The 26,414-nt window shown below is 32.9% G+C and overlaps 2 protein-coding genes and 2 pseudogenes across 3 annotated transcripts; 2 read left to right on the plus strand and 2 right to left on the minus strand.

The window, feature by feature from the left end:
- The first annotated feature begins 456 nt into the window (after window positions 1-456).
- LOC142609302 (rust resistance kinase Lr10-like) lies at window positions 457-1,569 on the plus strand (annotated as a pseudogene).
- A 1,089-nt stretch (window positions 1,570-2,658) lies between these two features.
- LOC142611102 (rust resistance kinase Lr10-like) lies at window positions 2,659-6,232 on the minus strand. Its single transcript, XM_075783134.1, has 3 exons — window positions 5,446-6,232; window positions 4,013-4,042; window positions 2,659-3,930 (listed from the first exon to the last, which is right to left on the minus strand). Exons 1-3 carry the CDS (start codon window positions 6,149-6,151, stop codon window positions 3,068-3,070), a joined length of 1,599 nt encoding a protein of 532 aa, XP_075639249.1. The 5' UTR covers window positions 6,152-6,232; the 3' UTR covers window positions 2,659-3,067.
- A 2,292-nt stretch (window positions 6,233-8,524) lies between these two features.
- On the plus strand, window positions 8,525-15,025 carry LOC142611101 (rust resistance kinase Lr10-like). Of its 2 annotated transcripts, XM_075783133.1 has the most exons (7): window positions 8,525-9,461; window positions 9,718-9,759; window positions 10,056-10,079; window positions 10,383-10,421; window positions 13,388-13,414; window positions 13,693-13,959; window positions 14,059-15,025. In XM_075783133.1, exons 1-7 carry the CDS (start codon window positions 8,666-8,668, stop codon window positions 14,808-14,810), a joined length of 1,947 nt encoding a protein of 648 aa, XP_075639248.1. In that variant the 5' UTR covers window positions 8,525-8,665; the 3' UTR covers window positions 14,811-15,025. The 2 variants fall into 2 exon arrangements, with proteins under 2 accessions (XP_075639248.1, XP_075639247.1); XM_075783132.1 differs by having other exon boundaries at window positions 13,693-15,025.
- A 2,255-nt stretch (window positions 15,026-17,280) lies between these two features.
- Window positions 17,281-24,671, minus strand: LOC142609303 (rust resistance kinase Lr10-like; annotated as a pseudogene).
- Between the last annotated feature and the right edge of the window lie 1,743 nt (window positions 24,672-26,414).

Raw genomic sequence — 26,414 nt, forward strand, 5'->3', positions numbered from 1 at the left:
CACGGGTCGATGAGAATATTTTATTTTTTATCTTTAGATAAGCCTTAATCCTTAGAGATTTCAAGTTATTTCGGTCACTCGTTTCACTGATTAGTAGTTCATCTTTTGTTAGTAAAAATAATTACAACTTCTTTTTTTGGTTGCAGATTGGTATTACTTATTAATGTACTTCAGTAAGAACCCGAATCTCTCCTTTGATCTTCTTCAACTTTTTTAGCAGATCATTCCTTAAGATTGTGCTTGAAAATAGTTTACCATGAAAACAATTAAGACATAAATATTGGTGACATTTAAAAGGAAAGAACAAATTTTCTGCTTAATTACTTTACTAGAATTAGGAAGGCACTTAGTTGTAAGATTAATTATTTTCAACTAAAAATTGAAAAAGCTGACACTAGTACAACAACAAATTTGTTTTCTCATAGTTATTTCGGTGATGTGCCCTGTACAGTATTCATACATGCAGCAACAATGTCCTTGGGAGCTCCATATGTGGTTGCTTTTTTGATATATAAGTGGCATAGGAGGCATTTATCAATGTATGACGCTGTTGAAGAATTTCTACAAAGTCAAAATAATCTCATTCCGATTGGGTACTCTTACTCACAAATTAGGAAGATGACCAAAGGTTTCAAGGACAAATTGGGTGAAGGTGGCTATGGCTCTGTATTTAAAGGAAAGCTCCAAAGTGGCCATCTTGTAGCTATAAAGATGTTGGGCAAGTCCAAAGCCAAAGGGCAAGACTTTATTAGCGAAGTTGCAACAATTGGAAGGATTCACCACACTAATGTAGTGCAACTCATTGGCTTTTGTGCTGAGGGACCAAGGCATGCCCTCATCTACAAATTCATGCCTAATAGTTCTCTTGACAAATACATTTTTCTTAGAGAAGGAGGAATACCCTTAAGTATTGAGAAAACATATGAGATTTCTCTTGGAGTGGCTCGTGGTATTGAATATCTACATAGAGGATGTGACATGCAAATTCTACATTTTGATATCAAGCCTCATAACGTTCTTCTTGATGAAAAATTTACCCCAAAAGTTTCTGATTTCGGTCTTGCAAAACTTGATCCTACAGATGATAGCATAGTGTCTTTGACTGCTGCAAGAGGAACACTAGGATATATTGCTCCAGAGTTGTTCTATAAGAACATTGGAGGCGTCTCGTATAAAGCTGATGTTTATAGTTTCGGCATGTTATTGTTGGAAATGGCAAGCAAAAGAAAGAACTTTAATACATTTGTAGACCATTCAAGCCAAATTTACTTCCCAACTTGGGTCTATGACCAAGTTAGCTAGGGAAATGAGATAGTCATGGAACATGCCATGGAGGAGGAGAAGAAAACAGTTAAGAAGATGATCATGATTGCATTATGGTGCATACAAATGAAGCCTAGTGATTGTCCTTCAATGAACAAAGTAGTAGAAATGCTTGAAGGAGAAGTTGAATGCTTACAAATGCCCTCCAAGCCTTTCCTATCATCACTAAGAGATGTAGGAGACAACTTAAATCCAACTTCCTCATCAATTCAATCAGGTGAATCAAGTCAATCAACTCAAGTTTAATTGCAGACAGCTAATATGTCAAGTAGACTAATTTACTTGGCAAAGTATTATGTATTTTAGGTGTTGGTTAATTTTATAATAAATTTGGTTGTAATCTCTACTAAAGTTTACTTGTAATGAAAAGGTTTCAATATAATTGGTTTCAATATAAAAATAGAATCAAAATAGGAAATTATGTAAAAACTAGCTGACTTTAAAAGGCCCACCCTCAAAGTCAAGGTAAACGGCCAAAATCAGGTCCTGGGCAACGGTCAATAGTCCTAACTCTTGACTGGTTTAATTAGTGCTATGGAATATGGATCCATTTGACCCAATTCACAGTTCATATCATTGGTTGGATCGAGTCCAGTAACCCGATTCAAGTTTAATACTGAGATGAGTTCAAGTTAAATTGGTGCAACTCCATAAGAGTTACATCTTTTTTAAGCCATAGATATCTTAGAGATCTGACAGTTAAAAAAACATCATTAAATGTTAATACTTTCCACCTTATTACCTAATTAATACTAACATTTTTTTTTCTCTTTCCTAATTTATTGTGTACCCTTCATTTTCAATAACCTGCCAAACATACTAATCTACTAATTAAGGAGCACCTCACCATAGCCAAATCTCCCCTTTTGCATAGAAGCAATATAGCAATTAAATATTATGTTAATTGAATAATTCCTATATCACCTAAACATAGGTCATATATCTCCAGCACCTCCAAGTTTTTTTTTTATATATATAACAAGCACCTCCCAATTAAAGCTCCTTGAGAGCTAGTCAAAATATCGTTACAAGATATTGCAAATCATTCCTTGTTTGGTTATGTAATAGTTATTCCTATAGTTTAACTATTCAATAGTTTGGTTATGTTTTTATTACAAAGAGTTGTCATTCCTTATGAATAGTTATTCTTTAAAATGAGGAATAACTATTCATCTCTTAAAAGGTTATAATAGCTATTCCATATGCACATAACAATTATAAAATAAATAAAAAATCATAAAAAATAACTAATCTCTCTTTCAAATTAAAAAAAATATTATTTTTTTAGAAAATATAATTATATGAGTAAGATATTTCCCAAAATATACTTAAGTTTGATTTAAAATACTTTCATTCCATTGTCTTTGAAGTTCTATTATTGTGTTGTCACCAAACAAGTGAATAATAATAATTATTACATTACAACATATTATATTCCTTGTAATATTTATTCCTAATCTTATGTAATTACCGTTACAGTCTATCAAACGTGCCCTTACTTTGATTCTGGGATGACTTCTAACTCTTGGTTTAGACGCCTTATAGGCATACTTGCATTAGTTCTTGTAGGGGCTGTAGAGGCAAAGGGATTAGGACACATGGCTAACTTATCTCCTTCTCCCTCCAACATTTGAATCACAATTTTCATAGAAGGACGATCCATTGGGTGCCACTGGATGCACCAAAGTCCCACAATTGCAAGTTTCTTTGCAATTTTAGCATCTCCATTATCCACAACATAGAATCATAGATCTTCCTTTTCCTCCAAAAAATTGTAGATCCATTCTGGGAAATATATTTGGTTAGTGTTCTCCATGGTTACATCAACATTTTTCCTACCTCCAACCATTTCAAGCAACAATATTCCAAAACTGTAAACATCTGACTTGTAAGACACGCTCCCAAAGTTCCTAGAGAACACTTCGGGTGCAATGTAACCCATGGTCCCCCTGGCTGTGGTCATGGACACTGCACTCTGATCCTTTGCACACAACTTGGCTAAACCAAAATCAGAAATTTTTGGATTGAAATTTTGGTCTAGCAAAATATTATGAGGTTTAATATCAAAATGAAGGATTCGTTGATCACATCCTTGGTGAAGATATTCAATTCCTTTTGCTATGCCGAGAGCAATGCCTTCTAGCTTTTTCCAACCAAGGAAACGGTTAGAATCTACTAAGGAAATGAACTTCTCTAATGAATCATTTGGTAAAAACTCATAAACTAGAGCCCTTCTAAATCCATCAGCGCAGAAGCCAACTAAGCGAACCACATTAACATGGTGAATCATACCCATTGTTCCCACTTCATTTATGAATTCTTCCCCATTGCCCTTGGAACTGTTCAAGATCTTCACAGCAACATGGATTTCGTTTGAAAGCTTTCCTTTGAACACTGTTCCATAGGCTCCTTGTCCCAATTTCTCTTTAAATTGATTTGTAATCCTTTTAACATCGTTATATGAGTACCTTGCGGGCTTGAGAGCTCTGTAATCCTCCAAAAACTTTTCAATCCTTGCTTGATTTTCTTTTTCTGTTTTGTCATAGCGATAGACATAGTAGAGTAAATAGACCACTAGTGCCAGAAGAAATGACCCCAAGGTGGAAACTGCATGTTAAACGTATTCGTGAGTCAAGACAACAAATAAATAATTTATTGCGAATTTTCAAATGGCCAACGAAAAACTTACCAATAATTACTATTATTGTTGTTGATCTACCTGTAAAATATTTTAATATGATCAGCTTTTTATTACACCTAAAAAAAAAAAAAGATAATTGTTTGAATTTTTTTCACTATAAGCAAAAAAATGATGAGGTTCTCCCATAGTATAGCAACATGATACTCCATTTTTTCACATGAATGATGGATTCCATTATGAATTTAATAAGTAAGATAAGTTATTTATTTTTAAGATAATTTCAACCTATGGTGTCTAGTCCTGATGATAGCTTTTTATCATCAGACCAAAATATCAATCGGTTTTTGGTATAGGCGGGAATTAAATCCCAAATCTCTTATTCAACCATCAGAGGTTTTACTAGTTAAGCTAACTAAAACCCACTAAGATAAGCTGTTATGTAAGATGAGATGGTACCAAGTCAATGTACTCCTAAAACATTGAATAATTACTCTTATTAGTGAGGTAATATTGTGTTCAGACTTTTGAGTTCATGTTTAGGCATTTAAATGTAATGTGCTAAGAAATGAGTTTTACTCAATTAATCAATTACCACACTTATGCTAATCTTTTAGCTAATTAAGTTTTATGTTGATACCGCAAGGTTTGGTTACAAGTTCAAACTGATGGGCTGGGCTTATTCAAATTCTTTCGAGACACGAGTAATTTAGTAAAGTACCACGCTGTTATACTCCCAAAACTTTAAATTCTCTTATTAGCAGGGTAACATTGCATTCAGACTTTTTGTTCATATTTCGGCTATTAAGGGGTCTAATGTGCTAAGCAGTGGGTTTTCCTCAATTAATAAATTACCACAGTTGCAATAATCTTTTTAGCTAAATTTTGGGCTGATACTGTGAGGTTTGGTATCAACTGAAGAGTTACTAGCCTATTTAAGTTCTTTTGAGACTCGAGTAATTGTTCAATATTATGAAAGTATAGTTTATATTTTATAATCTCTTTTATCATATTATGGTAAGTTTTACTAATAAAATTTACCATTCATGTAAATAAGAGAATGGTGCACCAGATTGCTTTACAAATAATTTTCCTTGTGAGACAAGCAGACTTCTAGAATAATGTTCTTTTGGTTGGAAATAACTCCTCATGACTGGTTACAATAAGTAAAGGGAAATAATATGTCCACAACATTTTCACAATATTTTTACAACAAATCCTAAGTGGCAGAATGTTACTGGTTGTTATTGTTGAAAAAAAAGTAATCTTAGTGTTAGGTTCAAATTTGAACCAATAACAACTAACCACCTATGATTTGTTGTAAAAATATTGTAAAAAAGTTGTGGACGTAACACCTCTCATAAATAAATTACCGTCGCAGAGCATTTATAAAATGAGCTTGATAAAATAAATAAATGTTGGCTTGAAACGTGAAGAACTTGTGTGATTATAGGAGTGGAAATTGGGCAGAGATAATACAATACCTTTGTCGGGGTTGAAGCACTCAGTTTTCTTCTCAGTGCTATTATTCTTGAATCTACATTTCTTGCCTTTCCCTTCACAGAGTCCGCACTCAGCCGGTTCAGACCACGTCAATTCAAGAAAAGAAAAATTTATATCACCAGTAAATTGAACTGAAACGCTATACATCTTTGTACATGATACTATGGGATACCAGTCGACGGTAGCGTCCGAAGGAAAAGCATAAACTGGATGGCTATTGCTACTAAGACAATCTATCCGATAATTAGTTTCCTCATGTATATCTAGTGGCACCGTACAATTGAAAAGGGCATAGACATAGTCAAAGTAATCTTGAGAATTTTTGACTTTGAAAGTAAGGGAAGATAAATTGAGTCCCGGAATTTTCCAAGGAAAGCAATTACCTGGGTCAGCTACCCGAATTAACCGAGATTTGTAATCGATGCTTTGGACAAATGCTTTTACTGAAGTATTCAGGTCGAGCACCGTATCATTATTATGAGAGCAGTAGAGATCAAAGCCAGGATAGCCAGGATAGCCACAGTGGGGGTCTGGCTGCCTGTCTTTGAGTCGGAAAGGAAATCGGATGGCTGGACCATCTGCTCTACACCGTGATTCGGGACACCTATTGTAGCCTTCTCCAAGGTCTACGATGAAAACCACAAACAACAGTAAGGATGGGATAACTATTCTAAGGGAAATATCCATATCTGTGTTGTCTGGAAAAGCTTTACGAACTTAGATGGTAGTATGTATATGGATTATTATTGAATCCTCACCTATTCCTATGCAACAAGTAATATATATTTGAGAAATTTTTAGGTATTTTTAGAATATTGTGAAATGATGCTCTCTTCTCTTACATTCATTGTGGACTCTACCATGAATTTAATGAGTGAACCTTACCATGAATGTGAGAGGAGGAAGCACCATTCTTCATCCTCCAAAAGTACCTAAAAATTACTCATATATTTGGGTGGGTGAGAATTTATAGACTTGGGTCAACTGTTGCTTCGGGTGGACTTCATAATAAGACCATTTATTTTTTCTTTTTCTTTTTCTTGGATTCATTGATTCAACAAGGGGTGTTATCCTCTAAAAAATGTCAAATAAATTTTTGGATATATTGAAGTCTTACATTCTTATATTAAACAAATATTGAGAATAGTAAATAGTTAATATAATATAATTAGACTTTTTTATTTAGAAAGTAATATAATTAGACTTAAACTAATAAACTCAATCTTTTGAGTTGAATAATGTCTCTATTTGTTATATCATGACTTTTGAGTGTAGTTATGATGTGTCTTTGTATTAGAACTCATTTCCCTCCCTCTTGTATGTGTGTGTGTTTGTTTCTCCAAAAAAAAAATTATATTTAATTTACCTTAAATAACTTGATTTGTAAACTTTTATGTTTATACAGCTATTGTTATATTTTAATATGTAAAATTTAATTTATTTAATAAAGATATTGATTTAAAATGTTTAAATAATGTGGAATCCAATTAGAACATATAACAGGTCAATAATATATGCATTTTTTTTTTTGAAGAATATATGTATATTATTTTATTTATTTAGAAATTATTGATCAATTTAACTTGGTCTCCCTTGAAAAAAATTCTAGCTTCGCGACCAAATTCAAGCGAATAATCAACAGTCAACAGCCTGCATCCCTGCATCAAGCAAGCAGCCATGCAAGAGAATAAAAACAAAATAATGTTCAAAGAGCCAAAGCTATTTTGTGGAATTAACCAACCTACCATTCATTGTTTCACCTAACGTAGATTTTTCCAAGTTGTTATGACACCGGCTCTTCCATCCTAATAATACATTCAATCTTTAACGCCCTTTTTGTTTCCATTTTCGTCATGCATGTTTCAAGAATTAATTGATTAAAGCTATTGGTTACTCAGTTGAAGGATTGAATGAAATTCGAGCAACCTGCTGCAAAATAAAAATAAATAAAAGAAAATTTGGTTTGAGTAACTGTCAAATTATTGATGAAGGTGACGTAAGTGCTGACGGCAAATATTTTGGTTGTGATATTAATGTTATTGATAATGTTCCCAACCACGAACTTGCGCTTCATCTTATTGTCTTTTCAGTGGAAAATTCTTATATTTCACTTTGTTGTTGAAGATACTTTCAACACGGCAATACCACAGAAAGAAGAACAAGTAAAAAAAGTCATCTCTACGATCAATAGCAAGAGGATTAACGTTGAGTGCGGGAGACACGGCCTTTATTGCTCTTGTACCACTACTCCATGAAACTTGAAGTGCTACTGCAAATGTTAATGATCACTGTGCCCCTTCAAATCTTCCTGCGCCAATATCCCAAACATAAGCTTTCCGTTTCCTGTGTTTTTTTATTATTGAAAATATGTAATTAAGCTTAATAATTCAAATTTGAACTAATAACAACTAATCACTTATAATTTGTTGTGAAAATATTATAGATATAACATCTCTTTTTAAGATAAACGATATGTTCACAATATTTTCACAACATTTTTACAATAAATCTTAAGTGACAGATTATTACTGATTGTTATTGTTGGAACAAAAATGCAATCTTAGCATTAAGTTCAAATTTGAATCAATAACAACTAACTACTATTGATTTATTCTGAAAATATTATAAAAATATTTTGGATATAACCTCTCTTTTTTTTCTTTTTCTTTTTTGGATGAACAGCTGATATTTGTATTGCATTTGTATTGCACTGTATGTCTACAACGTCTCATTAAGAATATAAGAATCAACTATTTTCTTTAAAATGAAAGCAAAACGTAAAAAATTAAAAACTTCAACCACTAGCCAAGCAAAACGCGGCAACTCAATAAATTCTCCCACTTAACCACCTACTACCTTGACCACTTCTCTTTCTTTACTTTACCTTCTTTTTTTTTTTTTTTTGTTTTGTTTTGCCACTGAAGCAGTGAAGCCATAACTCATTAACCACTAGCCAAGCAAAACGTGGCAACTCAATAAATTCTCCCACCTTCCCACCTACTACCTTGACCACTTCTCTTGCTTTACTCTTTTCTTTTTCATTTTTTTGCCGCTGAAGCCATAATTCATTATTCAATCTTTCTCTTTCTTTATCTTTCCGTAGAAAATTCTACATTTTACTTTTCCAATACACACAAAGAAGTTTTTGTTATTTTTGTCTATGCTAGTTTGTACTAGCAGAAAAACTCCTCTCTACGATCAATGGCAAGAGGATTAACGTTGAGTGCAGGACTCACGGTCTTTATTGCTCTTGTTCTAGTCCATGAAACTTATTGTACTGCAACTGCAAATGTTACTGATCAATGTACCCCTTCTTTCTGTGGCAATATCAACATAAGCTATCCGTTTCGATTGATGACTGATCCTAAAAACTGCGGTGACTCAAGCTATGAACTGTGGTGTGAGAAGAATCATACGGCCGTGCTATCCATATTTGGAGGAAAATACTACGTAAAGGAAATCAATTACAGTGCGTACACATTCCGGATTGTGGACTGGGGTATACAGAATGAAAATTACTTCTCCTCCCCAAGGTATCCTTTATATCGATTAAATCAACCTTATTATGAACGGAGCGATCTGTCGCTTGCGCTGCCTGATGGCAACACCTACCTAAATCGGATTATGATTTTCATGAGCTGTGAAAAACCAGTGAATACTCCACTCTATTTGAATACTTCTACTTGCATTTACAATGGAGAGTATTCTTCCAACTCTTCAATTTCTCATTCCAAGAGGTATAAATATGTTACAATTGGAGAAGTAATATCGATGACAGTGAAGGATGTGAAGGACTCGTGCAAAGTAGAGCAGATGGTTATGACATCGTGGCCGCCACAAAATGATAATCCAAATATTTCCTGTATAGAAGTCCACAATCAATTGGCATATGGTTTTCGGCTTTCATGGCACCCATTGATTTGTGAAAGCATATGCGGATGGCCCTTTTGCAGAAGCGATGAATTGAAGCGTGTTCAATGTGACAACAAGAGTACAGGTGGGTAAAAAAAGCGAGGAAGGGCATGACACTACTTTCCATTCTCTAATTAAATATGTTGACCATGATATTTATATTCATCTCCTCTTACATATTTCTTTCTTTTCTACCCGAGTTTTGTTGCATTTCTGATCCTGTCACTAACAATTCATGTATTAGTTCATTATATTGAACTTCTTGGTGATGTTATTGAAATTTACTAGATTTAATTGTAAGGCAAATGCTCATGTTATTCTTTTCTTTGTCAAAAATGCAGGATTGGTCCTATTGGTTGAAGGAATATGTCGTCTCTTGATGGGTGAGGTTTCTATCTCAAAAAGGTTATTTGACGGATAATATAGAATCGAGTATGAAATAGAATTGCCTGAGTAATTGTACCTGATGATGACACACCATGTATTTGGGCAATAATTGGATGATATCACAATCTTTTAAGCTTGAGAAAATGAAAGTAAAAATTATCGAATTTTTTAAAGATACCCCATCAATGTAAAAGACATGCTAGAAAATATTTATTGGAGTTTCAGCATAATGACTAAATTAATTTTAAGGTTCCAAATGCTGATGTTATTCTTTTCTTTGTCAAAAATGCAGGATGGTTATATTCTGTTTTCAAAGGTGAGGTTTTTTCTCAATATAGTCGTTTACAAGATGCTAAGTAATATAGAATGGAAAATTAAATAGAAATGCATGAGTAAATTGTGCCTGATCTGATAATGAGACAAGTAAAGGAATAACCATGTACGCGGAAAATTGGTTGATGGAATTTCCTAAGAAGATAGCTTTTTGGTGCATTATCCATCCATTCCAACGTAATAGACATGCTAAGAAATATTTGTTGTATTTTTTGTATAATGACAAAATTAATTGTAAAGCTCCATACGCCGATGCTATAATTATTCTCTTCTTTGTGAAATGCAGGGCAGACACTTGACTATGGAATTTATTATCCCTACAAAGGTGAGTTTTCTTTCTCAAAAAAGTTGTTTGAAGGATAATGATAATACATAATGAAAAATGACATACAATTGTATTGAGTAATTGTGCCTGATGTGAAGATGACACTAGCAGAGTAATAACCATGTACTCGGGTAATCGATTGATATTTTAGGCTTAAGAAAATGAAAAGTACTAATTATCGAATTTGTTAAGAAATTAGGGTTGTTTGGTAGTTAGAGTATTCACATCGTTTCATGTATAATAGGATAATAGGTAAATTTTACACATCTAACTCCAGAATTCACCTGTATTAGTCCATGTAAACTTGTGCAAATTTAAATTATTATTACAGTAACCTTGTAAACAAATAATATTTTAATGAAATGTAATGTAAAATAGGTAATTTGATGTGGGTGTTTTTAAAAAGTAATTGTGTAAAATAGAAAATATGGGTTCTTATGCTAAAATAGACAGAATTTTTTGCATAAATTGATACAAATACTCTTAGTTTTTAAAACAATTTTCTTGATTTTAAAAAAAAATTAGAACTAATTTAAAAAAAAAAAAAACTAGTAGGTACTACTAAAAATTCTTATGTTTTTAGAACCCCAACCTAAAAATTTTATTCTAAAAACCTCTCTCTCTCTCTCTCTCTCTCTCTCTCTCTCTCGTTTGCGGTGGCGGTGGCGGTGGCTGTTTAGTTTTGGCGCCATGATTTTGTTGGCTATGAAACAGGCCTCCGATAAGTGGAGGAAAGTTTGGAGAGAACACCTCCAAACTATATCAATATATTTTTATTGGATGTGAATTTTGAAAATCTAGCCTTTGGATTGCATATTCTTATTATACCCTCCATGCTTACAAAATTTTAAAAAGATTAAAAACTAATAGCTATATCATCAATCAAATTTTAAAATTTCAAGTTTTTGTGATATAAAATTATGCATGAAAATAAGTTTATTTGTCGAATAACAACTAACACTCAATTTGAACTAAATTTGACGTGTAAGTTAAGAACATAAAGAATATATAATCCAATGATTAGATTTTGAAAAATTCATATTCAATAAAAAGCAATGTGGTTGATACAGTACCGATACCGGTATCGAAACACCAACGTTTCGTACCGGTTTAAATACCGGCAATACTAGACGATTTCGGGCAATACCGGCCGGTACATAAAAAAAAAAAAAATTTAATTTTGTAATTTTTGAATTTTTGTAAGGACGAAATGGTAACTTACTTGCATTAACTTATTAGTATTATTTGTTTTCTTAATATGCAATGAACAATTAAGTTTTCTATTTTTTATATTATGTTTTTTTTCTTTTAATTGATGTTAAAGTCTAAAATCATAAATAATTTATTCTGAATTGAGGTAATATTTTATGGTAAATTTTTATATTTAAAAATATATATATATATATATGTACATATATATATATATATATATATTAATATAAAAAGTAACGGTAAATCCAAAACGGTACACCGATATTAACCGGTATCAAAATATATCGTTCCACTGATTTAACTGATACAACTTCTGATACAAGATTGACTCCCTTAATAAAAAAGATATATGAAAAGTTTAAAAGATTAGTCACTAAGGAGTGGGACTCGTGAATATTGAGTATAGGATTAGAACTACACAGTTTGGACTGGTCTAGGTTTGATGGGCACGTCTTAGATTGTTGTGGGTCTGCTTTGTGGGTTGACATTGTTTGGTCTTGGGTCCATGGTTGCCGCTGTAGTTTGTGGGCACGAGTTAGAGGTTGTGATGCTTTAGTTGGGAAAAAACGAAAAAACTCAGATTAGAAATACCTCGCCAGACAAGTTTTCAAGGTAAAAAAATAAAAAAATAATAATAATAATAATAATAATAATTTCTAAGAACTACTTCTCAAAACATTTTTTTTTTTGGGGGGTTTTGAAAACACAAAACAACTACGATACAATAGAAAACCATTCTCTTGATTACCTTTTATTTTTTTTTTTATTATTATTATTTTATATCAGAGGGTTAGTATTCAAAGAACAATGCATGTCTTGAACATTTATTCTATTGTAACCTAATTCAAATGTCGTTGGCTTGACTCAGTGGACAAATTCTTCGCCCCTAGCTGTAGGTTAACTAAAGCACATTGAAGGCTTTTAATTGTTTTAAATTAGGAATAAAAAAAGAAAATAACATAGAGAAACAAAGTGAAAGTAAGAAAGAGGGGGAATTAATGTAGTTCATCTTGATGGCATACGTCCACAACAGAAAGTTCTTGATGACTACAACTTTACTAGTAAACTTGTGTTACGCAAACCTATTAACAAGTATTTCTAGTAGGCTAAACCCTACTAATCATACATTAGACCAAGGCTACAACACATACAACTCAGGTAGAATTATGATTCTTTGCTTGCACACTAAGTAGGATTGGGTCTAGATATCTTTAGTATCTCCCTTAGTGCGGTAGTCACTCTATAAGTATAAATGTTTGTGGGGTGTGGGGTGTGGGGGGCAAGAGCCGGGGTTCAAGTCTTCAGGATTCACACACATATATACTTAGATTAGGCTAGAGTAGAAATTCTCTCTTGTATAAAAAAAAATGTTGAATCTTTTTGGTATTATTTAATAATTTCAACAATAGGAAGGGAAGATTTGAACCCCGGTTTTCCTAGTAATTGAGAGAAAGTTATACCATTGAGTTCTAATGCTCTTGGCTATTCAAGTAGAATAATTTCTGTACTTGCACTCAAGGTAAAATTAGAATTAGGCCTCGAGTATGATTGGATTTTGACATATATATAAAGCCAACCAGTTTCTACGGTTGTTTATAATTCTTGTTAAGCATGGGTCAATGAGAGTATTTTATTTTTTATTTTTAGATAAGCCTTAATCCTTAGAGATTTCAAGTTATTCCGGTCACTCATTTCACTGATTAGTAGTTCATCTTTTGTTAGCAAAAAGTAATTACAACTTTTTTTGGTTGCAGATTGGTTTAACTTATCAATGTACTTCGGTAAGAACCTGAATCTCTCCTTTGATCTTCTTCAACTTTTTTAGCAGATCATTCCTTAAGATTGTGCTTGAAAACAGTTTACCATGCAAACAATTAAGACATAAATATTGGTGACATTTAATGGGAAAGAACAAATTTTCTGCTTAATTACTTTACTAGAATTAGGAAGGCACTTAGTTGTAAGTTTAATTATTTTCAACTAAAAATTGAAAAAGCTGACACTAGTGCAACAACAAATTTGTTTTCTCATAGTTATTTCGGTGATGTGCCCTGTACAGTATTCACACATGCAGCAATAATGTCCTTGGGAGCTCCATGTGTGGTTGCTTTTTTGATATATAAGTGGCGTAGGAGGCATTTGTCAATGTATGACGCTGTTGAAGAATTTCTACAAAGTCAAAATAACCTCATGCCAATTAGGTACTCTTACTCACAAATTAAGAAGATGACCAAAGGTTTCAAGGACAAATTGGGTGAAGGTGGCTATGGCTCTGTATTTAAAGGAAAGCTCCAAAGTGGCCATCTTGTAGCTATAAAGATGTTGGGTGAGTCCAAAGCCAATGGTCAAGACTTTATCAGTGAAGTTGCAACAATTGGAAGGATTCACCATTCTAATGTAGTGCAACTCATTGGCTTTTGTGCAGAGGGACCAAGGCGTGCCCTTATATATGAATTCATGCCTAATGGTTCTCTTGACAAATACATTTTTATTCAAGAAGGAAGAATTCTCTTAAGTATTGAGAAAACATATGACATTTCCCTTGGAGTGGCTCGTGGAATTGAATATCTACATAGAGGATGCGACATGCAAATTCTACATTTTGATATTAAGCCTCATAACATTCTTCTTGATGAAAAATTTACCCCAAAAGTTTCTGATTTCGGTCTTGCAAAACTTTATCCTACAGATAAGAGCATAGTGTCTTTGACTGCTGCAAGAGGAACACTAGGATATATTGCTCCAGAATTGTTCTATAAGAACATTGGAGGTGTCTCATATAAAGCTGATGTTTATAGTTTTGGCATGTTATTGCTGGAAATGGCAAGCAAAAGAAAGAACTTTAATGAATTTGCAGACCATTCAAGCCAAAGTTACCTCCCAACTTGGGCCTATGATCAAGTTAGCAAAGGAAATGAGATACTAATGGAAGATGTTGTGGAGGAGGAGAAGAAAATAGTTAAAAAGATGATCATGGTTGCATTATGGTGTATACAAATGAAGCCTAGTGATCGTCCTTCAATGAACAAAGTAGTAGAAATGCTAGAAGGAGAAGTTGAATGCTTACAGATGCCTTCCAAGCCTTTCCTATCATCACTAGGAGATGTAGGAGACAACTTAAATCCAACTTGCTCATCAATTCAATCAGGAGAATCAAGTCAATCAGCTCAAGTTTAATTGCAAACCAGGTCATATATCAAGTCGATTGATTTACATGGCAAAGTATTACGTATTTTAGGTGTTGGCTTATTCCATCATAAATTTGGTTGTAATCTCTACTAATTTTTACTTATAATGACAAGGTTTCAATATAATTGTTTTCAGTTTCATTTGTAATCATTTTGTGTAATCAAGGATGAAGTCGAATGAAAACTAAAAATATTCTAGGTTTATTATCAATGAGTTATCGTAATATGTGTTTATATATATATTACGTCTATAACATTTTTATAACATTTTTACAATAAATCATAAGTAATTAGTTATTATTAGTTCAAATTTAAACCTAATACTAAGAATATTCCTTCTTTATAACGAGAAGATGCGAAGATGGGTTTTTCATTTTTATTTTCTGGTTTGGTTCAGTTGATGACAGCTACTGAGCTTCCTTGGGAGTTGACTAGTTGAAATATGATAGAACTTAAACTGCACGCTTTCATAGGAAGTTGCCACGTTTTGCTCACACTTGAGAGTTTCCAGGTTTGATAGGATTTTTTTGAATTAGTAATTTGATAGGATTTGTTGACTTGGTGTTATAAGGATTTATTTAAAAGATAATAAATATTTTAATGTATTTATTGATTCTTTTTTAAGTTTTTATAATGTTTTTTCAAAACTTTCGATTGAAGATTAATTACTGTTCGCGATGGGTAGACCAATAGTACAATAAATCCCTTGCTTGTAGAATTTTTTAAAGTGCTAATACTTAAACTTAAATTAAAAAGCACTTAGTCAAACCTGAGACAATCACTTAAAGACTGAGTTTCTAACCACTCGGTCAAACTCACTAAGTTGTGTTTATTGATTATTTATATTGGTAACTTTTTTTTGATGACCTTATATTAGTAAAATTAATATAATTGTGTGAAATTAATATTATTGAAACTGTATTAAGACTAAACTTGATAAAATAGTATCTTATTTATTTCTAGTTATAAGCTTGTAATTCCTTATTTTATAAATTTATTATATTTTTATTTATAATTAATAATTATTTATTTATGAGATGTCACGGTTCTACCCTTAGTCCAACTTGGATTGAACCAAAAAGCCAAAAACCAATATTTTTTTCGGTTTTAAATTAGGTCCAATTTTTAAAAACATAGTGTGAACCCATTTAAACACAAAATATGCAAATATAGAATATAAAAATAGAAAATGATGTAAAAACTATTTGAATTGAAAAGGCCAACCCTCGAAACTCAAGGTAAACAGTCAAAATCAACTCCTGGGCAGCGGTCAATAGTCCTAACTGGTTTAATTTGACCCAATTCATGTTATTGGTTGGATTGAGTCCGGTAACCGGATTCAATGCTGAGTACTGACGTGCCCCGAAGTTGCTAACTTCGCAAATATGCTAGTTGCTAACTTCGCAAATATGCTAGTTGCTAACGAGTCTAAATCTTCTGTCTCACTTTTTATGCTCCATTCTATACTCTACTAATAAAAACTTGCCACGTGTTCACTTAATTAATTAAATACTATCATTACTGACTTATTAATGCTACCGTTATTAATTAATAATAGTATTTAATTAATTAGGTGAACACGCGGCAAGTTTTTATTGGTGGGGTATAGAGTGGAGCAGGAAAAGTGGGACAGAAGATTTGAACTCGTTGCTAACGTTACTTGCACATTAATGTGGCACTAATGCTGATGTGGCACTGTGTGAAGTTGACACATGGCTTGAGCGGCTTCTTCCAACAACAATATTTCAAACTCTTCTTTACATAATTTAACACATTTTACCTTAAGCATCTGTTAGACAAAAAAAAAGAAAAAAGTAAACACTGTTTGAAATTTTTTTATAACACCAATTTATATTTGGAAAGCACCAGGGTAGACCTAGTTCGAACGGGAAGCTTTATTTGTGTTAAGCACTGAATTAGTCTTAAAATAAAAAATTTAGCCAAAAATTATTCTTAAAAAAAAATCTTAATTTATACCTTTCCATATAAGGGCACAAGTTTGACTATAACACTCTTAAAAACTATCTAAAATAGGGAAATAAAGCCTTATTCTACAAAATTCTGAAATTTTATAAAAATTAATAAACAACAAAAAACTAAATGCACATTCTTGACTTCCTTAATAGGAATTAAGAGATATATTTTATACGCATCATCTTGCTTATACTCAATATAAGACAACTAGAAGTAACTTAATTGACTGTAAGATTAAAAATTTCAATCCCTAAGTACAACACGATTGTAACCTATATTATCATTGGGGACTCCTAGCTCAAAAATACTTATTATGATTTTGGGATGACTTCTAACTCTTGATTTGGACACCTTACAAACATACTCGCGTTGATTCTTGTAGGGCCTGTAGAGGCAAAGGGATTAGGAGGCATGGTTAACTTATCTCCTTCTCCCTCCAACATTTGAACCACAATCTTCATAGAAAGACAATCCACTGGGTGCCACTAGATGCATCAGAGTCCCACAATTTCTAGTTTCTTTGCAATTTTAGCATCTCCATTATCCCTAACATAGAATCGTAGATCTTCCTTTTCCTCTAACAAATTGTAGATCCATTTTGGAAAATATATTTGGCTAGTGTTCTAGTTACATCCACATTTTTCCTACTTCCAACCATTTCAAGCAACAGTATTCCAAAACTATAAACATCTGACTTGTAAGACACACTCCCAAAGTTCCTAGAGAACACTTCGGGTGCAATGTAGCTCATGGTCCCCCTAGCTGTGGTCATCGACACTACACTCTAATCCTTTGCACAACACTTAGCTAAACCAAAATTAAAAATTTTTGGATTAAAATTTTGGTCTAGCAAAACATTATGAGGTTTAATATCAAAATGTAGGATTTGTTGATCACATCCTTGGTGAAGATATTCAATTCCTTTTGCTATGCCGAGTGCAATGTGTTGTAGCTTTTCCTAACGAAGGAAATGGTTAGAATCTACTGAGGAAATGAACTTCTCTAGTGAATCATTTGGTAAAAACTCATAAACTAGAGCTCTTCTAAATCCATCGGCGCAAAAGCCAACCAAGCGAACCACATTAACATGGTGGATTCTACCCATTGTTCATACTTCATTTATGAATTCTTCTCCATTGCCCTTGGAACTAAGGGAGTCAATTCGTACCGAAAACTGTACTGGTTTGGCCAGTGGAACGAAATATTTCAGTACCGGTATACTGTTTCGGAATTACCGTTATTTTATAAAGAGTTCAAATTTAATAATGATTGAGTGTAAAAATCATGTTAGTAAAAGTCAAAGTGCACACAATTTATTAAAAATATTTATAAATTATAAAACGTCTCATTTAAATATCTTTTTTTTTTAAAAAAAACTCATTTAAATATCTTTGATCTTTAAGTTTTAGTTAAAATACTATCTTTTAAAATTCATTATACATTGATATTTTTTTTAATTATTATTGTGAGGTCATGAATTTTGGGATTTGGCCGAGAGCATGTGGTTTTGGCCAAGAAGCATGGGTGGTCCGAGTCCGAGGAGTACTATCTCCTCGGATAAAACTAAAAGCAAATTTGGTATAGATCCTAATGATCAAGGATGACCTTTCAGGAAATTCTAATGATAGCAACGAGTATCATGAACGTACAAGAGGGATAAGGACTCAAAAATATATAAGGGAAAGCTGCTACCACCGCATTAATGAGGAAGTTTCCTCTGAATAGTATTATGGCAGCCTTACAGCCACCCTAGAAGACTTTTAGAGGGGGCTGATGGGACAAGTATCAACATAAACCATCAACTGTCCACATGTAGTCCACGTGTAAGGTAAGGATGAAGTGAGAGATGTAATATAAATAAGGGTAGAGTTTCCAGAGAAAGAGGGGGATGAAAAAAGGAGAAGAGAAAGTACTACAGCAATCTCAACAACTCCTGTAACCATGGTCATTCAATATATACTAAAACAGAGCTCCTCGGACTGTGCCGAGGACAAACTTTCTCGCACAAACTAGGTTCAAATCTTGTTGGCTCATCATCCACAATCATATTAACTGTTATCCATGCACTAAAATCTAGCTCTTTGACCCACTCTTTACAAATTTATTGTTCTAGGTTCACTGGGCCAAAATCCCTTACATTTTGGGCTTGGTCTGAAAATCGTGTCCCTACAATTATTGTTAATAATACAAAAAAAATTTTAGATGACACATAGTTGTAGGTTTTGTTAATTAGTATTATAATAATAAATCCATTAGAAATTGATATATTTGGTAATTGGTGTATCGTAGTTGAAGTTAAGAATAAAATACATTAATAAGAAATAAATAAAAAAACTTAATAAAAAGGAAGTTAAGATTGAATTCATCTTCATGTGAGTGGGTGTTAGACACGTAAAACAATAAAAAAATATATATAAATTATTTTATTCAAATAAATTAATATAATAAAGGGGGCTGGACTGCTGAAGTTAGAAGTAACATCTTAACCCAAAAAAATAAAAACAAAAACGAAGTAACATTAGGTAAAGCTATCAAGCACATAAAACAAAAGGCACAAAAGAAAAGAAACTGAAAAGACAAACTAAAACAAAACAAAAGCCAAGAACTGAAGAAAGACGGTCTGGGTTATTTAACGAAGAAGAAGAACTGAATAATAATTTTTAAAAGAGGAGTTTAAGGGGGAATCCGAATTCCCCTAACATCTGATTCCCTAGTGTGATTTGCAACCAAATGTGAGAATTTTTAAACATTCATGGGAATTCTAAAACATTACCCCATACCAGACGCCACATTAAGAGAAAAATGATAAGGTGCTCTTATAGAATAGTGACGTAATACTCCCTTCTTTTACATGAATGATGGACTCCAATTTCAATCATGAATTTAATTAGGAAGATAGATTATTATATAAGATGATAAAGTACCACGTCATTGTACTACTCCTAAAACATTGAATAATTACCCTTATTAGTGAGGTAATATTGAGTTCGAACTTTGAGTTCATATTTCACCTATAAGAGGTCTAATGTGCTAAGAGTATCCACATCAGTGGATGCAAAATTCTCGTCTATTTTACATGAAAAATCCTACTTTTTCTATTTTACACACTTATTTTTATAAAACATCTACATTAGTTTATCTATTCTACATATTTATTCAATAAATATTCATTATTTTTCAATTTTTTGTTATTTCCTCCCTCACTGCCCCTTTCTCTCACAAACCCGTAGTCTGTCACTACCAACGATCACTCCACACCCAGCCACCATCATCACCACCCAGCCACCATCACCACCATCATCACCACCCAGCCATTATCATCACCACCCAACTAGCATCATCAAGGAAAACCCACTCAATTCGAAACTCATTCAATCCCAAACCCATTAATCACCCACCCAACTTGAAACCCAATCAAGCCAAATCATCACCCACCCAATCACTGGCAAGATCATCAAAACCCATCAATGAACCAGAAAAACCAAGCTAGTCAAGATCAAAACCCACCGACCCACACCCACAATCAATCAAAAAAAAAAAAAAAAACCAGCAACCAACAGATCAAAGCGAGATCAAGGTCTTTGTCCTAAGCAAGATCAACGTCTCACAGCGCGACCACCTCCTCGCAACGGCCGCCGGCCTCAAGTTCAACCAAAAATGGATCAAAACCCACGATATTCTAGGCGACGGACCCGTTGGAGAACTTTCTTCATGTTGTAGGTGACGGACTCGTCTGGCAATTCGCCTTACTCGACCTCGTTCTCATCGGCGGCGATGGCAATCGGCAGAAGCTAGAGGAAGAAAAATTAATGAGATGAGAGAAAGAGAGAGCTGTGTTGTGCGCTTGAGAGAGAGAGAGAGAGAGAGAGAGAGAGAGAGAGGTGAGAGTCAAGTAGAGAGGAGAGAAAAAAAATTATTAAGATATTAAATACACATGCTACAGTACCCGTGTAAATTTACACGGGTACTACAGCAATGTGCATTTATACATGAGTTTACACCCATTGATGAGTTTACACCCATTGATGTGGGTGTTTTTTTGCTCAAAATGTGTAAAATTAGTGACTTTTTTTCCATTTTGCACATTTATGCATCCACCGATGTGGATGCTCTAAGTAATGGGTACTTTTCCTCAATTAATTAATTACCACACCTAAGCTAATCTTTTTAGCTAAATTTTGAGCTAATACTTGGTACCAACGGATGAGCTATACTAGCCTGTTCAAGTTCTTTTAAGCTAGACACAAGTAATTATTCAGTATTATGAAAATATAATCTATATTCCCTTCTATCACATAATAGTAAATTTTACTAATTAAATTTATGATTAGATTTACCATTCATATGAGAGAATGGTGCACCGGATTGCTCTACAAATAATTTTCCTTGTGAGACACGTAGACTTCCAAAATAATGTTGTTTTGGTTGGAGATAACGACACCTCATGACTGGTTGCAAGAAATTACCATCGAAGAGCATTTATAAACTGAGCTTGATAAATCAATACATGTTGGCTTGAAACGTGAAGGACTTGTGTGATTATAGAAGTGGAAATTGGGTAGAAATAATACAATACCTTAGTATTTGTCGTCTTTGTTCGGGTCGAAGCACTCAGTTTACAAATCAGTGCTATTATTCCTGAATCTACACTTCTTGCCTTTCTGTTCAGTGAGAATTTATAGACTTGGGTCAACCGTTGCTTCGGATGGACTTCATAAGACCATTTATTTTTTCTTTTACTTGGATTCATTGATTCAATAAGGGGTGTTATCCTCTAAAAAAAAAAATATTAAATAAATTCTTGGATATATATATATATATATATATATATATATATAAATGTGAAGTCCTATATCAAAAAAAAAACAGCAAGTAGTTAATATAATATACTTAGACCAAAACTTATAAACTTCAATCTTTTGAATTGAATAATGTCTTATAGAACTTTAAAATAAATAAATAAATAATGTCCTTCTATGTTATACCAAATTACCAACTACTTAATTGGAGTCTTTTTAAAAATTTTCTTTGTAACCTAATATTAGATTTGTCACCAAATTTTTCGATCTGATGCTTCTCTTATCTCTTTTCTTCTTCTCCTCTGTTTCTTCTCAGCTTTGCAATACAATTTTTTCACTGTGGTCTCTGCGTGTTTCGTGTTGGTCTTCTTCATTTTTTTTTCTTGCTCAGATCTTTCTCTCTATTGGTTTAAGAGTTTTGCTTTGGGTTTTCACGTAATGAGACAAAAGGCAAAAAGAGACAAGTCTTTTATTTTTTTAAAATTTGAAATGTAAGGAGATAACTGATAAGTACATAGTGGGAGTGAACATGTGGAGGATATAATATGAAGATTAAAAATATAAAAATAAAACGTAAAAGCAAGAGAAAATGAGTGGAGGTGAAAAAGTGTTAGATATAATAATAAAAAATAAAAATTGTTATCAGGTACTTCAATACTTGAGAATTGAGATATGTGCATGTAAAAATATTATGGACTCAGTTTGGTAAGATATTTCTAGTAACTCTGTTTGTTTTTTATGAAAATATGTATGATTGAAAAAGTATATAAAAATACGTATAATTTTATTTAAATACTGAAAACTGTTATTTAAACACTGAAAAATTATCTCTTCACTTTTCTTATTTAGCTTGGTAAGAGATATAATTGTCTTTTACTAAAATTGTCTTGAAAACAATTTTATCTCACTCTAAGCTAAATAATGAAAATCAAAAAATAATTTTTCAACTTATTTAAGGTTGTTTCCAAACATAAGAAAATAAGATAATTTTTTTTTTATTCTTTTTTCCAAATAAATAAATATTATGGAATTCTATCCTATCAAAAATTAAAGGTCTTTCTAATTAAATAGGTAGTAAAGTTTTGTATGAATAGCTAGCTTTAAAGTAAAAGATCACGCCAATTAATTCATTTGATTCGCAAATCACTATAAATTACACGTGACCTAGTTGCATTCCATTCAGAAAAAAAAAAAAAAAAAAAAAGAAAAAAAAAGCAGAGAAACTAAGTAGCAGTAGTATTGATTTTAGAAATGGCAGCTTTCATCAAACTTCTTTGTGTATTTTTCTTCCTGAGTCTTGTTAGCGAAGGTACATAAAAGATTCATGCAGTGCATGCAATATATCTGGAAGAATTTGTCGCTGCTCTTGATTTTACACACTAGCTAGCTAGAGTCACTCCTACACATATGTCTGTCTTCATTAAATATTTTGATAGTTATTTTGTTTACCGACTTAAAATAAATTTGAAATTTGTCAATACATTTGTTAGTGTTTGTGCTGATGCTTCTTACGGAATAATAGATTAGATTAACACTACAAAAAACGGGGCCTATAGCCGCGTTTCAAAAACGCGGCTATAGACCCCGAAAACGCGGCTATATCCTATAGTCGCGTTTTCTAGAGCCGCGTTTGTAAACGCGGCCTAAGCGGCGCAGCAACAGGCCCGCGGGGTCTGTAGCCGCGTTTTTAAAAACGCGGCTACAGACCAGACCTGAAGCCGCGTTTTTGAACCACGACTATAGGCATCAGGTCTATAGCCGCGTTTTTTAAAAACGCGGCTATAGTCAGGGACCTGTAGCCGCGTTTTTCGAAAACGCGGCTACAGACCTGCTTGAGCCGCGGTTATTAACGCGGCTACAGGCTGCAGACTATAGCTGCGTTTATTAAAAATGCGGCTATAGCCCTCTGTCAATTCGTTTGCCAACCTTGCATAGAAACTATAGCCGCGTTTTAAAAACGCGGCTATAGCTTCTTCTTCTTTTTTTTTTCCTGCCCTCTGTTTTGGCTGTTTTTTCACTGTTATCAGACCTGAATTTTTCCCAACCCACACAAACATCCAAAATATTCAACCCACACAAACAACAGCAGAGCGAGAGATTTCACCTCAATAAGATGAAGATTTGAGGCACAAAAGCAAATTCTCCAATTTGAGCAAGTGAGACCCCAACCTATCAAAAAAAAAAAAAAATCATTGTTTCATAAATAAGCAATTTCTTTTCTTAATCCAGATCTAAAACTAATTGAACAAGCCATACAAGTCAACTTATAAGAACAAAAGCAAATTCTCCAATTTGAGCAAGACATATATGTCAAATTATGCTGGCAACAAAAGCACTAACACTTAAACTTGTACAGTTTATGTTCACACTTGACCCTTTCAACAAGTTTTCTTTCCCTGTTCATCTTTCGAATGCAACAAAATGCAAGTAAAGATTACAATTTGACTAGTACAAGGTGAGATAGGGGATATAACAGGTTCAGCAATGTCAATGTGGGTTTCCTTATCAGATTGTATTAAGTAATTAGTACACCCAACATATATTGACCACCCTAGTTCAAGCTGTACACCAATAAGTTAAGAAAGATTCGCATCCACAGCCATTGTGGACTAATTAATTGTTCAATATTGTACAAACTAGCAAAAAAAATATAAGTACAAAGAGGATAAAAAAAATCATGGGTTCCAATTAGCAATTACCTTAAATGCTAAATATCTTCATTCTTGATTAAGGGACATGCGATTATATCACTTAAGCTGCGTTAAAGATAATCTTCTCTAGTGTCATATGTCCTTGATGCTTCCTTAAGATCATGTACCTGAATGTATAAATGGGAGAATTAGATTTAGGAAGTCCAATTGAATGCAATCATGAAGTATTTACAAATTGGAGGGCATTAGGAGCAGTACATGTAGTGACTATAAGAAATATAGAATTTAGAAAGCAGGCTCAAAGGCTTACAGAGAAATAGTGGCATTTATAACAGCTACAAAACCCTTATTCTCTAGTGGCATGAATTTAACAATGGAAGATGAAAAATGACCATGGCAATCAAAAACTAGTATTACCTCATCCATGACTGTCAGAAATCTTAGAAAGTCACTAAAGAATACTATGAAAGAATATGATTATCCTAATTGTTGTTAGGGAAAAAGAGCCTTTTGGAGAGTTCACCAAAAACTTGATGATATTCAATTATACATTTTCTATCCAAAATCTTAAACTGACATAACTTAATTTTAATTTACCATCAAATTTTCCTGTCAAGTTTTTTTTTTCCTTCTTCTTTATGTTGCTTATTTATTTCTGTGTATAGTTTTTTTTTAAACATTAGAATTTCTAAATACAACCATATTTGAACTGATTTTCAATAAATAATAATAAACAATGAACAAAAGAAGCATAATCTAAACACATAAATTACCCACTAAGAGCATTGTAACTCAACTAGGTAGCACTTTCATGTGTTTTCAATGACAACATCTATAATTTCCCCCTCACTCCCAACGATTGATGTATAAAAAAATGTATAAATTACCCTTCTTCTTTTTCAATGTGAATGCGATACTCTTTTAGAGAAATTTAAATTAAAAAAAAAAAATTTCTTTGACTCAAGTGATGAAGGCGATACATAACACTCACAATCGTCTTTAACACAAAATTTTCAGAGAATTGACTTTAGGTTTGCATCCGATTATATACCAATGATTCATTTTCTTTAATTTTTTTAATCTACTACTCACTATGAGAGAGACAACTCTCACACACACACATAAACATTGATATTATACACAAACTTCATGCATAGTTGATTGCAAATTGCTGATTTTTTTTTTTAATTTCTCACGTCAACAGTTACTGCTATTATTTAGCATTCTTTTCTGGCATTCAATAAATTTAGCTTTGGCGTAAGGCAGAAACTTCAGCGAAAATAACGCAATGTACTAAAAGTCTAAAACATAAATTTCAACGAAAATAAATGTCTCACAGAGGTACCCATGCAGCTTCTCTCGATATGAAATAATTCCTAACTTAGGCTCCAAACTCTTCTATGTGTAATCAATGGTCAATAATGGCTGTACTGAGATGTATGACTAATTGCTGTTGTTAGTTTTAGTCACCTTCATTGTTGGGCTCGTCATTCATAGAATTAGAATCACAGTGACACAGATATAAAGTGCAGCATTTCACATGTACACACTACACACCCACCCGGTCCTTGTATGTTTCTTACTTCGATTAAATATCATCCTATTAGAGTGTTAAGTAAACTCGTGACCATGTAAGTCTTGATTGAGTTGTAATAATTTGAGAAAGCTCATTTCTTTAACCATTTTTGTATCTATATTCTACAGGGATTTCCCCCTAAAGGCCTAAACAAAGATAGATATATAGAAAATATGAACATGGGAACTTATGATTCAACAATACAATTGACCCCTATCCTACTAATGCTTGGCTCAAAAAAAAAAAAAAAGTTTGGGGTACATGTGGGGTTAGTAAAAAATTCAAAAGAATTGTGGCCATAAGCTATAACAGTTTATATACTACCCTTAACACACAATATCAGACACACACACACACATGCTACCTCTCTCTCTCTCTCTCTCTCTCCCTCTCTCTCTCAAAATGAAAAAATCACAGAGCAAATATGACTTAGTGTTGTCCTAGAAATTTATAAATGTGCGAACCTCAGTATTTACATAAAATACTTTCAATTAAATTGTAAGCTTATTAAAATTTTCATGTGTCCAACATATAACAAAGTATAGAAAGGATGTTCTGTTCCAATGTTCATAATCTATTTGTGGCACCTCACT

The sequence above is a fragment of the Castanea sativa genome, chromosome 9 (genome assembly GCF_040712315.1).
Source record: "Castanea sativa cultivar Marrone di Chiusa Pesio chromosome 9, ASM4071231v1".
In the NCBI taxonomy this organism is placed as follows: domain Eukaryota; kingdom Viridiplantae; phylum Streptophyta; class Magnoliopsida; order Fagales; family Fagaceae; genus Castanea; species Castanea sativa.